At 39.1% G+C, this 13323-nt stretch overlaps 1 protein-coding gene across 18 annotated transcripts in view; it reads left to right on the forward strand.

Annotated features, from left to right (window-relative positions):
* Nrxn3 (neurexin 3) overlaps nucleotides 1–9204 on the forward strand; it is a 1618850-nt gene extending 1609646 nt beyond the window's left edge. For 4 of the 18 annotated variants that reach the window (XM_076551153.1, XM_006994757.4, XM_076551157.1 and 1 more), the window contains one exon: nucleotides 7557–8622. In XM_076551153.1, the coding sequence (XP_076407268.1) occupies nucleotides 7557–8179 (623 nt within the window). In that variant the 3' untranslated portion in view covers nucleotides 8180–8622. Of the gene's footprint in view, nucleotides 1–7253 lie in introns of all 18 variants that reach the window. The other 14 variants (XM_076551154.1, XM_076551155.1, XM_076551156.1 and 11 more) reach the window with 6 other exon arrangements.
* Nucleotides 9205–13323: the final 4119 nt, after the last annotated feature.

Consider the following 13323-nt stretch of genomic DNA (forward strand, 5'->3'; position numbering starts at 1 on the left):
ACAGGGTGGTTTTCATATTTCAGCTATTATTTAGAAAGGATGTGGGTAAGTATCACTATTGTGTGACTCTGGAGTGAGAAAATGCCTCAACCTTGGGGTTGTTTTGGATCAGTGCAACAACTGCACCCCAGAAGTACAGAGCTGGTGAGAAGCACCACTCAATCTTTGTAATGAAGAAGTCACTTGTTGCAACTTTAATCCTAGATATGAGTGTTATCTGGAACTGCTATAAGAAATATCAAACTGAGTGGTGAACAAAAGATGTATTTCCAGCCTGGCAACTTCAATGAATGGGCTCTCTCCACCCCAGTTTAAGTGATTTTCTGCTGCTTGACATATCGAATAGTATTTCAGGTTTAAAAACTAGAATTCCCTAAAAGGGGTGTTAATATACCAAATAACATTAAAAGCTTTTATTTTGTTGAAAAAGCTATCCATGTTTTTAGAGGCTAATCATTTATTTCCAAATACAAGGTCTTCAAATTATTATGAATGTTTCTATAATGTCTGCATTTAAAATTGCCTCTAGAACCCCATGTAGTTATATCTCTGAATATGAAACCACTGCATTAAAAATGACAGAGAAACTGATCTATGATTGGAGTGTTTATAGATCAAAATTATTAACAAAACTAGTAGAAGCCTTTCTGAGTGGCAGTAGTCACTATAGTAAATACTCAGTGTGTGGTGGCTTGTAGTAGACTCTTATTATTCCCATTTTCATTGGCGTTGAAGAAATGAAACCAAGTCATGACTCAAGAGTGTGATTCCAATGCTAGCAAGAGTCTAGGCAGACTGACTTCAAAACAAAAGCTCTTAAGAAATAAGCAAATGAAAACTTCACCAGCCATTCCCTTGTTTACTATGCATAATTATATCAAACAGCTGTAGCTTATCTTTCTTGGGAATATGTAAAAGTGAAAAAGAAGAAGAGGAAGAAGAAGAAGAAGAAGAAAGATTTAGTACCCTTTCAGAATTAAACTCTTTCCAGATAAACCATTTGCTATTTTTTAGGGGTGGGATTACTTAAAGTATCTCATCATGTTAAATATAAATCATGCTCCATTGAGACACTGGAGTTTTACTGGTATTTTCTCCACCAAATACTGGTTATGTTTTTCCAGATCCGTTTTTTTGTTTGTTTGTTTATTTATTTGGGTTATTTTTGTCTGAAGATCATCAATATAGAGCCATTTAATGGTTAAAAGGTTCAGCATCTCTGTGTGTTGAAGTACTCACTCCTATGACACGAAATATGTAAATGAGTGTCTTTATGTAGGGAGTGAATTAGAATAATGCAAATCAGAGATAAAGTAAAGAGCCCAAACAGACATAACAGAGTTCCAGCAATTGGAGCATGGAGTCCTCTCTAGAGGCTCTCTGCTTAGCATCATTGTTTTTGTATTTTTGTGACCTCTCAGAGTCAGCTGTCTCCAGAGATGCAAAGGCTGGAGCCACATTGAAACTTCATGTTGTTTTTTTTCTTGGTGACCCACTACATTCACCATCACTGACAACATTCTCACAGTTCAGAAGAGTTCTACTGAATTTTTAATACACCGTCTTTTGCGATGGCAGACAGACCCTTTGCTAGATATCAGCCCTAGAGGCATGAATTATATATCTATAAATACACTCATAGAGCAAAAAGCAGGGCAGCCTTCAGGGCCAAAATAGACCTTTTATATCCCTAGTGAGCTCTCTAGTTTAAGGAAAAGCACAGCTTTGTCAAAAAAGTGTATATTCCTGATTTTAAGATGCTAACATTAAAGAATACAGATAGAAAAAAAAAGAATACAGATAGTTCTTACTCTAAACCAAAGGAAAATTCTAGAAATGGCATATAAAACTAGGATTTTTGATGTATCCCAGGTTTCATGTCACTCTGTCTGTTAGTTTTAGACTCATTGATTGTGTGAACATTTTTCTAAGCTTAGATACACAGTTGATCATTGTTTCGCCTTTGTGACAGAAGAGCATATTATTAGCTATTTCATCATTCCTAAGAAATACGTCTCCTGACCCATCACCTCATATGAACTGTGCCTTTGGATCAGTTAACATGGAAGATTCGTTCTGTACACCTCTCTGATACCAACATCTGTGTGTATTTAAGTCCTTGGGAGACAGGCTTCTAGGAATACTTGTAAGAGATTATTTTCATTGGATTGATATAGAAAGACTGGTTCATGGTGGGTATTATCATTCTCTGGGGCTGGATCTTGGATTATATAAAAAAAGAAGAAAGTGAAGTGAACACAAGCACTAATTTTTACTGATGACAAATGCAATGTGTCCAGTTCCCTGAAGCTCCTGCTTGTTGTGGGATCAGGCTTCTGAACCAAGTGCTTTTACCTGCTGCCATGTGGCTAGCCTGTACCTCCATGATGGGCTATAACCTTGAACTCTGAACCAAAACCATCACTTCCTCCTCTAAATTGCTTTTGTCAGAATACTTTATCACAGCAACAGGGAAGGAAACAAAGACAGCCCCTTATATAAAATAACATAATCAGCCAGGTATGTTAGTATACGACTATTATCCTGGCTACTTGGGAGGCAGAGGCTTTTGCTTGAGCCCAGAAGTTTGAGAGCAGCTTGGGGAACGGACCTAGATCCAACAATGTTCAAAAACAAAACAAGAGACATAATTTGCATAGAGCCCATTCATAGCTTCCTTGGTCTTTGAATCTTCTCTGGATTAGTTCTAATAGCAAATGCAATGTACATTCTGTACAAAGAATTGTTAGACACTTCTTGAGGGTACATTCTCTATCTGCAGTCACTTGAATCCTTGACTGTAGAGCCCCAAAATACAGAGGGCTGAGTATACACTGTGTTCATCTCAATTCCTAAAGACAAAAATTCATATTAAAATTGATTGCAAAGCTAGGGAGATGGGTCAATGCATACAAGTTCTTGCTGAGTGACTATGAGGAGCCAAGTTCAGATGCCAAAACTTTATGCAAACTGGATAAGGTCCCATGTATATGCCTATAACGGCAGCACTATGGAGAGCTGAGACAGGAGGATCTCTGGGGCTTGCTGATTGTCAGCCTAGTAGGGAAATTTGAGCTCCAGTTACAGGGAGACTCAACCATTGAGAAATGCCAGACAGTTATAGAGGACAACTGCACTTATGTACAGATGCTCATACCCCTGTGCATACATGAATATATACTACCCACGACGATTACACATACAGACTGACATACACTGAATAAATATGTTACTAAGTAAGTAATTGTATACCCACCTCATGATATACTCAATTATGTACCCAACTCATGTATCTAGTCCAGGTAGTTCTCATGTCCGCAGTTAGTTGAAAGTTTTCTCCCGTTCTGTTATAATTCCCACTTGTAACAATGGTCCTCCCATATCAAGCATGTTTATTTCCAACTCCAGGCAGTCTTCCAATTCCTGGCAAGGCCAAGAGAGAAGACCGTAAAAGCTTCTACAATTTGAAATGAATAGACCCCAGAATATTTCGCTTCAGATTTTCCTGGCAGAGGGCACCCTTTCTAATGTCTTATCATGACCATCAGGATTAGTAATAAAAACAATGAAGAAGAGGAGAGCCGGATGGTTTTGAAAGATTTTCGTTATCTTACTTGGATACAATACCCATCCTTTTATTTTAAAAAGAAATTGCCCTCCCTTCACTTTGGAACTCACCAGCCTGTTAGAAACTGTAAGTTAGCAAGCCTTAGAACCTTCTGTCTGTACCACTCTGGGAAAAGGTGGATTTTGACTTGGTTTTGAAATCCTAGATGCTTGCTGGGCTGTTGAATGAGAGAACAGCAAAGGGGAATGGATTGGTTCAACTGTAAGGTGAACAGGTTTTGTAGATTTTAAACAAGACTGTGAAACTTTAGCAAGGGTTGAAGAGAAAGCAAACAAACAAGTCAAATTTAAGTCCCAGGTGGGTGTTCAGTAAAATTGCAAATGAATGCCCTCTTGTAATCGTGAAGATGGAGCTCTTGACCTCACACGAAGGACCAGGGGTTTGCATTTATACTTAAATGGATTGCTTCCCAACAAGCCAGATATTCTTCCTCCTCAATCCAGTATCCTCTTTTACTTGAGAGGTATATTTTTGTTACAGCCATAAGGAACAAAGTACTGAGTCTTTAGGTTGGTAATTAAGCCATACACAGTTAACTGGGGTTAAAGGGAACCAAAGGCTTGCCCCATGGCAGTAGGTCCACAAGCCTGACCCCAGTACCCACAAAAGTACAAAGCTGGCTGGTGTCTTGCATTGCCATCTCTACACTGCCACAAGTGGAGATTGGACAGGAGAATCACCTGGAAGCTGGAGGACCAATTAACCTAGATTACACACACAGTAACAAAGAAGAAGAAGAAGGAGGAGGAGGAGGAGGAGGAGGAGGAGGAGGAGGAGGAGGAGGAGGAGGAGGAGGAGGAGGAGGAGGAGGAGAAGAAGAAGAAGAAGAAGAAGAAGAAGAAGAAGAAGAAGAAGAAGAAGAAGAAGAAGAAGAAGAAGAAAGAAACTCTGCCTCAAAAATGCAGAAATCCAGAACAATTTCTAAAAAATTTTCCTCTAACTGCAACACTGCAGCACACAGGCTGTGGTACACGTGTGCCTACATTCACACACACACACACACACACACACACACACACACACACACACACACACACACACACAGAGAGAGAGAGAGAGAGAGAGAGAGAGAGAGAGAGAGAGAGAGAGAGAGAGAGAGAGAGAGAGAGAATAAATTCTTTTTTAATTGAGAACAAAACCCAGTCTTGTTCTCCTCTGGAAAGTAAAGTTACCCTTCTTTCCCTTGCTTGTGAGCCTTCATCCAAACACTGCCCCCTGCCCAGATTACCTTGACTGAAGCACACACCCGTCTCCTCACCACTAGCAATATAAGAAAAATAGTTCGTGCAGGATTAGTTCTTTGGTCTAGCTTACCTTTAGGGAATTGTGCTCCAAATTCCATTTATAAAAACTAGCAAAAGTGTGTAAATTATGTATTAACTAAGTCGCAAGGTATATGAATTATATATGTTCACAATGTAAAAAAAAAAAAAAAAAAAAATAGGCTGGACCAGCAAAGCAAACCCAGAGCTCTGAAAAACCCGCAAAGATCATTTTGCTCCATCGGTTCAAACTCTGGGCATTACAATAGAAACTCAGGCTGAGTCTCCAGACCACAGACCATCTGGAGGTTCTTGAGGAAGATGCTTGCTTTACATCTTTCCCTTCATAAAATAACATCTGTTCAGGAGAGAAATAGTCTTAGAACTACTTTCTGTTTTCCTTCCCCTTCTGAGTGCTTCTCAGAACTCATATGAGCATGTCCCTGACCAACTGTCCTCTTTGGGGTAACACAATTTTGGGTTAGGTAGGAAGGCAGCCACGGCTTTTGCTGTGCTTGCTACCATGTCTCATTTTTTAACATACCTGGAACCTGGATGGCATAAATGCAGTATTTCTGAAACACAGTTGGTATTTAAAGATATGTGGTGTGGGATACTGGATGAAAGAGTTCTAGGAATGGATCTGTAGAGGAAGAATCTTGCAGACTGTACACTTGAAGGTTTGACTCTCTGGAATGTCTCTAGAACCATGCAGTATTGAACCTGCTGTAAATCCCAGCCTGGCTTTGTCACTGATAGAGGAGGGTACTTGAACAATGGACGTATTTATTAGCAGATGCTCAAATACTAGCCATCCTGTCTCGGGGAAAATACCAACAGCAGCACATACAAGAGCATTAAATCCAGTTGAGAAAGAGCCTTTGACAGTATTGTGTCATCATCTCTACTTCCTAACTGGAGAGGGAAATGATGTCATTCCTGTCAGCCATTTTTGTTAGATCACAGATACTGCTCCTGTTGAGGGGAGACAGACATACCACCTATCCTACCTAGTACCTTCCCTAACCTTCTAAATCCAGAGACCACTCACTCTTAAGCCTAAAGACTCTACCTCAGCTCAGAGCCTCTCCTCTAAAATAGATAAAAATAGAGAATCTCTTTTGCTCTATGGGTTGCTTATGGTTGAATGTCCTGTTTCAGCTTCTCCCCATCCAAGAAACCAGAGTTACTAAAAGATATTCCATCCATAAACCTGTCTCATCCTATCTCTCTCCAGGATTTGAAAAGAATCTATGGTTGAAAAACAATGTTAAGTTGTGGCTAGAATATATTTTCCCAGAATAAATGCAGTGAGGGGATGTGAACTGTGACTTCCTGAGATTCACCCTCTCCAATTCAAAAGAGATGCTTAAGAGACTTTGCTTCGTCTACATGGGAGGAAAACATCAGCCTTACAGTAAAATGGGTAACTTCCTTGGCAGAATATTTGTTGCATCTGTGATCTGCAAGACACTGTGTTTTTGTGACCAGTGTTTAATAATGATGTAATAATAAAGCTCTCCCAGTAAAGTAGAAAACGTTTGTCCCTCTAGTAAAGAATCAACGATTTCAAAACTCACTTTGCTAAGTCAACTTTTCTCAACCTCAACTTAAGTTTCCAGCCAGCCATGGATATATCTAGGTTAAGTATTTTTTAAATGGAGCTTCCAGCTCAACATACATTTCATATAACATACAAGCCTTGGGAAGATACAGCTTATGCTACTGCAAGGCAAGTTGTCATTTCAAGGGTCGAGGGAATTTTCTAGAGAAGCATAGTCAAAATGTGTCTGTCAGATGAACATGTAAACCTGTTGTTTGTCCTTCGATTAGCTGATGGGAAACTCTTTGAACTCGTTAACCTTGATATCTTTGTCTCAGTAATACGGAAACAGGTGGTTTTCGTGCTCATGAAAGATAGTAGGTAGAAATCATGAAAGCATTAAAGAAATGTTGCAAGCGTGTTGGTTGATACATCCATAAATAAAACTCACTGTATATGTGTATACACACACACATGAAGTCTTGGTAGTATTTCTAAGAACATAATTAACTGAAAGTCATCTCACCAGCAGATCCTGGAACCAGCCTGTCTGAATTTTGCCACTACAAATCACTTGAGAGTATCTTTAAAACTAAGGCGCTTATTTAAAAGTTCCAAATTTGGGGTGCGCAGAGGCATACAATTGATTTTATATCAGTCTGGAATAATAAGGCGATAGCCAGAAAATACCCATATGCAGATCGAGGTCATTTTATAGTAATTTCAGAGGCATCACCTCTGCCCTGCATTCATTAGAGTGGCTATGAACTGTGTTTATGCCTGTACTAATTGTGTCTTTTTTTCTTCTTTTCAATCCCAGGAGGTGAATTAGTTATTCCTCTTCTGGTAGAAGACCCTTTAGCTACCCCTTCTATCGCTACACGTGTACCCTCCATTACACTCCCCCCTACCTTCCGCCCCCTCCTCACCATTATTGAGACCACCAAAGATTCCCTGTCCATGACCTCTGAGGCGGGGTTACCTTGCTTGTCGGACCAAGGCAGCGATGGTTGTGATGATGATGGCTTGGTGATATCTGGGTATGGCTCAGGGGAAACCTTTGACTCTAACCTGCCCCCTACTGATGATGAAGATTTTTACACCACCTTCTCCTTGGTAACAGATAAGAGTCTTTCCACTTCAATCTTCGAAGGTGGCTACAAAGCACATGCGCCCAAGTGGGAATCCAAGGACTTTAGACCTAACAAAGTCTCGGAAACTAGTAGAACTACAACCACATCTTTGTCCCCTGAGCTGATCCGCTTCACAGCGTCCTCCTCGTCTGGGATGGTGCCCAAATTGCCAGCTGGCAAAATGAATAACCGAGATCTCAAACCCCAGCCTGAGATAGCCTTGCTTCCGTTGCCCACTGCCTATGAGCTAGACAGCACCAAACTGAAGAGCCCACTAATTACTTCCCCCATGTTCCGTAATGTGCCCACAGCAAACCCCACGGAGCCGGGAATCAGACGGGTTCCGGGGGCCTCAGAGGTGATCCGGGAGTCCAGCAGTACAACAGGGATGGTCGTCGGCATTGTGGCTGCTGCCGCCCTCTGCATCTTGATCCTCCTGTACGCCATGTACAAGTACAGGAACAGGGACGAGGGGTCCTATCAAGTGGATGAGACGAGGAACTACATCAGCAACTCGGCCCAGAGCAACGGCACGCTCATGAAGGAGAAGCAAGCCAGCTCCAAGAGTGGCCATAAGAAACAGAAAAACAAGGACAAGGAGTATTATGTGTAAACATAACACCTATCGTATGTGAATTTAAAACAATTATTTATATACACACACACCCGAGTACTTTGAGAAGGAGATTTAACTTGTTGGATGTGTTCTGTGAGAAGGGGTATACCACGACTATGGTGGGGAAAGCCATTTTTAAAAGGACACATACGATGGTGTATCTCTCTATAAAGTTCAGCCATGCTGCAAGGTTGCAGCCATGGCCCGGAGACAGAAAGTTCTCTCTGCCCTGCTGTATCATAAAGCACACATTTAGCACCCTGGAGCAAGCCCATGACTCCACGCGGCTTTGGAAGCTTCCTTCTCTCCAGGACCTTTTGAAAGGGGTAGAAGACTATGTGGCTTACTTGTTCCATAGCTGCAAGTGAGTCTGTAATGATGTTTGTGAATCTTGACTGTAACAATGTTGGGTTATTTTTTGTTTGTTTGTTTAATTATGTAAAAAGAAAACACAAAAAAAATGAGAAAACAAAAATGCTTTAAAAAAAATCAAAAACAAAACAATACAAAAAACCCAGAAATACCTTTGTCTGGTTCTGGCCAGTGTAAGTGTAACTTTTCAAGATCTGAGGGGAAAATGGCTTTTGGGTTTTCATTTATTTTTTTGACAACGACTGCACATAAGAAGAAGAGAAAAAAAAATACTCAGAAAACAAAATGTATGAGACTCTTGCCATATGAACTCAAAAGCTACCATGGCATTCACTCCACGTAGCAGGTTGTGGTATCTCTAGAATCTATTGTTTGTTTCCTAATGCTTTGATGAACCCATGTGGTGGATGATAATCTATTTGAGAAGTGGGTCCCCAAGATCTAATTCCGATGTGTGCCACTCAAACCTAGAATGGATGGGTTTGGGGCTGGTTTTCTCAGAGCTATTGGTTTCACTTAACAAATATTGTCCCTGTCCATCAACCCAAATTGTGTGAAAGGGGAAAGATAAGCCCCACAAATTGTAGCAGAGCCTTTCCAAGGGAAGGGCAGGGGGGTGGACTGGATCTGTAATTGATCGAAATGCATGCAAATAAAAAAAAAAATAGAAAAGACAATACTAAGGTCTGTTTCAACAGACTGCAGGGGAGTTCCCAACTTGTAACACAACCACAAATGCTCACACAAGCCGTGTCATGGCCAAGTGTGAAAATCCTAGTTCTTTCCCCACCCCCAACATGCTAATGGTTTTCATAGTGGTTTAATTTTGTAGCCTGGTGTGAATAAATCTCTTTCCATCTCCCCATGTCTCCCTTCACCCATCTTTTTTAAAAACAGATAAATAAATGAATAAAGCTGCTGTGACACACACAAAAAGGAATTTAATAGTATAATATATATATAAATAAATATATATACAGATATATTTATCATGGTATGTTTGATGGGATGACTGACACAGAAATCTGTTCAAGTCTTGAAGTGGAATGAGAATGTTATTTTAAAAGAAAAATAACAAAACAACAAAAAAGTAAACCTTAAAATGTGAAGAAAGTGTGAGTTTTCGTTTTGTCACAGTTCACTGTGTCAAAGAGAATTTAAACAACAACAACAAAAACTTCTCAGATTTTGTTTACATATTTTACTACATTTTTGCTGGTATAATTCCTTAAGTCACGTATGTACATACCGCTTTAAGAACTGTTATTTCCTTTCTCTCTGTTCGTTTGCTTTGTATCCCATTCTGTCTCCTTTTTATAAAGAGGAAACAATGTACAGAGTAATAATAAACTGGTTTTGTGGTCATAGCCATTCAAAAAGTGAGAAGATAAAAGAAGACACATTCTCCCATAAAGGTGAAGTGTGTTGTCTGGAGGGGCAGACATATACAATTTCTTTTGTACAGATGAAAACCAATCAGCTGTCTAGATTTAGAAATCTACTCTTGCTGGTCTTTGTAAGTTGCATGAATATTTGACTTTGAAAAAAATCTTAACGACACGGGGCAGAAGGCACAGTCTAAAACAATGGTAGCCTTTACTGATGTGTATGGAAAGAGATGTTCCTCCTTATCTGAGATTCCAATGTGTTAAGAGTTCTCATTTTGTTTTGTTGTCATTAAAAAGACAGGACTATAAAAGGATGTCAAAGCACGATTGTAGATCAATGACCCAGCCTATATGAAGTTGATCATATCTCGGTGTTTGTGATGGATTGCTGTTCTTGGAGTCTTGAGGTCTTGTCAACTGATCTCCTGCTTTCTTTCTTTATATATTTTTAAAAATCTGAGTAAAAACTCATCTGTTATATTCCTTTTAGTGTAAGTTTCTATTTGGACAATTTTATGGGAACTTGTGCATCCTGTATGTGAGCTTTCATCGTTTACCTGTTGTTTTCCTTGCAGACCCTAAAGGGATTTCTTTCACGATGTTGTGATGTTCCTGCTTTTTCTTTTTCCTTTTCACTTTTATTTCCCATTTGCTTTTTCGTTCAAGGATATGCTTAGCAATAAAATGTTCTTCCCAAAAACCTTGTGTTATGATGCAATTTTATTTTCTTAACTTTGGTAAAAGATCTTGCACACAGCTAAACAGGTCCTCTTTTATTAATCATCAAGCAAGCTGGAACTTCTTTCATAGGTTCTGACCACTTACTAATTACAGAATGACCCAAGGGTTATATGTATGAGATATGTTATCTTCACTCTACCTGAGGACTTCGTGTTTAGATTGCTATAATGGACAAAGAAGTGGAGAAGCTGTATTCCAGAAGGTAAGATGGCAGAGGCACTGTATTCTGGAAAAGATTGCTGGATGCTGTGTCATCAAAAATGTTTGGCATCTTTAAGTGTTTTCCATAAGTCAACAAACTTTGAACAGTATTCAAGAATTATATTCAGACATAAACTTAAACAGAAAGGTTTAGATATCTTTCTTTCTAAGCTTCCCACCATAGTGGGGGAAAAAAGAGCAAAAAACTCACCAAATTCTAAATGAATGAGTTTTTGAATTGCTATAGTTTCTTCCTACAGTTTCCATCCATCAGATTCTTCATCTACTCAGTATGGCTTGTACTTTTCTCAAATGTATGGAGCTCTAGACACAAACTTTACTCTGACAACTAGGTTGTCAATGCTGTATCCTGCTTTTCACCATGACCTCCAAATTTATGTTAAACTAAATAGCTGTCCTCAATCATGTTTTAGAAGATACCATTATGAGCCTTCAGTATTCATTAGTGCGATAGTTATACTGTTGACTATCTTGAGGATGGCATGAAATCGGGCTTAGTGGTGCCAAATTACATGAAGTCCTTCCTTTATAGTTATTAGCTCAGATAATTTACTTAATAAAGAAATGATTCATCAATGTCCATGATGTGCCAGGTGCTCTGCGGCTTTGATCTATGTAATCTGTTTAATCGACTTTAAAGATGAAGGAACAAAACCACAAATAGCTTAAGGGAAACTTGGCTGATACCTTTAAAACCATGTTAATAGTCACATTGTGTTTGCCTGGAAGTCAATGGACAACACATGGACTCTAAGTTTAAGTGGAGTTGGTGTCCCAAATAGACTACTGTGTACACATGGCTCAATTTCACAGATGCTCTGAGATGTGTCTTCTGTAAAAATAAATAATAAATAAATAAAAGCATTAAAACTCAATGACTTAATTATGCAGTGTGCGATTACCAGGTATTAAAAAAAACCAAAAATAACATAAAGATCTTTACCTGTGCTCAACATAGAGAAAATTCTTTATATTATCATTTTTCCTGTTATTATTTGATTATTTGATTATTCTTTATGTAATAATTTCCTTCTCTCCTTGGATATTCTGCACCACAAATGGTACACAACAAAATAATTTCCTCAGTAATGATTAAATGGCAAACCCAAGTCAGTTCAAGGCTTACTAGGTGTAAATGAGGAGTGCAGTCCCAACTAGGAAACATATCACTGACATTTAGTAACACAGTCTGTCTGCCACATTTTAAATAAATGTCTAGATGTCTGGTTTAACAAAGTAAGGAAATTTTGGGGAAAATATTAAAGTAAACAATTTATGAATATATCTTGCAGTGAAGTTTTCAGACAGAAGGTATTATGCCCCTCTCCCCACCCCCCCTCACAGATCCCATGAAGAAATGACATTTGCTGGGAACATTGGTCAAAGTGCATTCACAGAAACAATTTCCCATTGTCTTTCAATGAGGGAATTGACATGGCACTGCCCCTGACAGTGAGCTTAAATTTGTCACTGGGTTTGGGAACAACAAGGCTTAGTTCCAATTCTGGCTCTCAATCCAGGGCCTACTTTCTGTCAACTGTGACACTTTGAGTAGTCTCAGATCTTCTGGGAAAGTATAAATATACCACATACCCCTTTGTTTTGTTATAGAGTTAAATGACCTAATGTGGATACAAGTCTTGAGTTCAATTCCTGGCCCATAGCCTTGATATCATAGTGTCTACTTATTGAAAAATCAATCCAGTTATTATCACAGAAAAAAAGGATCCAAAATTGTAGCTGAAAGTTTTCCTGTGGCCACCTGGCTCCTGCATCCTCATGGTCCTGCAGAGCTCAGACCCAAATAAACACACAGAGGCCTATATTAATTAAAACTGCTTGGCCATTAGCTCAGGACTACCACTGACTAGGTCTTACATTTAAACTCAGCCCATTTCTGTTAATCTATATGTTGTCATGTGTTCCGTGGCTTTGCCTGTGTACCATTACATGCTGCTCCCTGAACAGCGGGCTGGTGTCTCCTGACTCAGCCTTCCTCTTCTCCAAATTCTCCTTGTCTGCTTGTCCCACCTATACTTCCTGCCTGGCTACTGGCCAATCTGCATTTTACTATCAACCCATCAGAGCAATATATATTCACAGGATACAGAAAGACATCCACAACACTTTCCCTTTTCTTTTTTTTTTTCCAAAAGGAAAGTTTAACTTTAACATAGTAAAATTACATGTAACAAAACAGTTATCAAGCAAGAATTACAGTTACAATATCTAGTCTAGTTATATTTGGCAAATTCAAAGAAAATGTGGTAAAAGATAAGTTAGAGATGAAACCTTAGACTCACAAATATAGGATAAATAGAATATTTTACCTATCTAGTCTTCAACTACATCAAAAACCTCAGAAGGATATAGTATTACCTAAGTAAACAGAAAGTGCATTGTAAGCAACTTTCAAAA

This window comes from Peromyscus maniculatus, chromosome 14 (genome assembly GCF_049852395.1).
Source record: "Peromyscus maniculatus bairdii isolate BWxNUB_F1_BW_parent chromosome 14, HU_Pman_BW_mat_3.1, whole genome shotgun sequence".
Classification (NCBI taxonomy): Eukaryota; Metazoa; Chordata; class Mammalia; order Rodentia; family Cricetidae; genus Peromyscus; species Peromyscus maniculatus.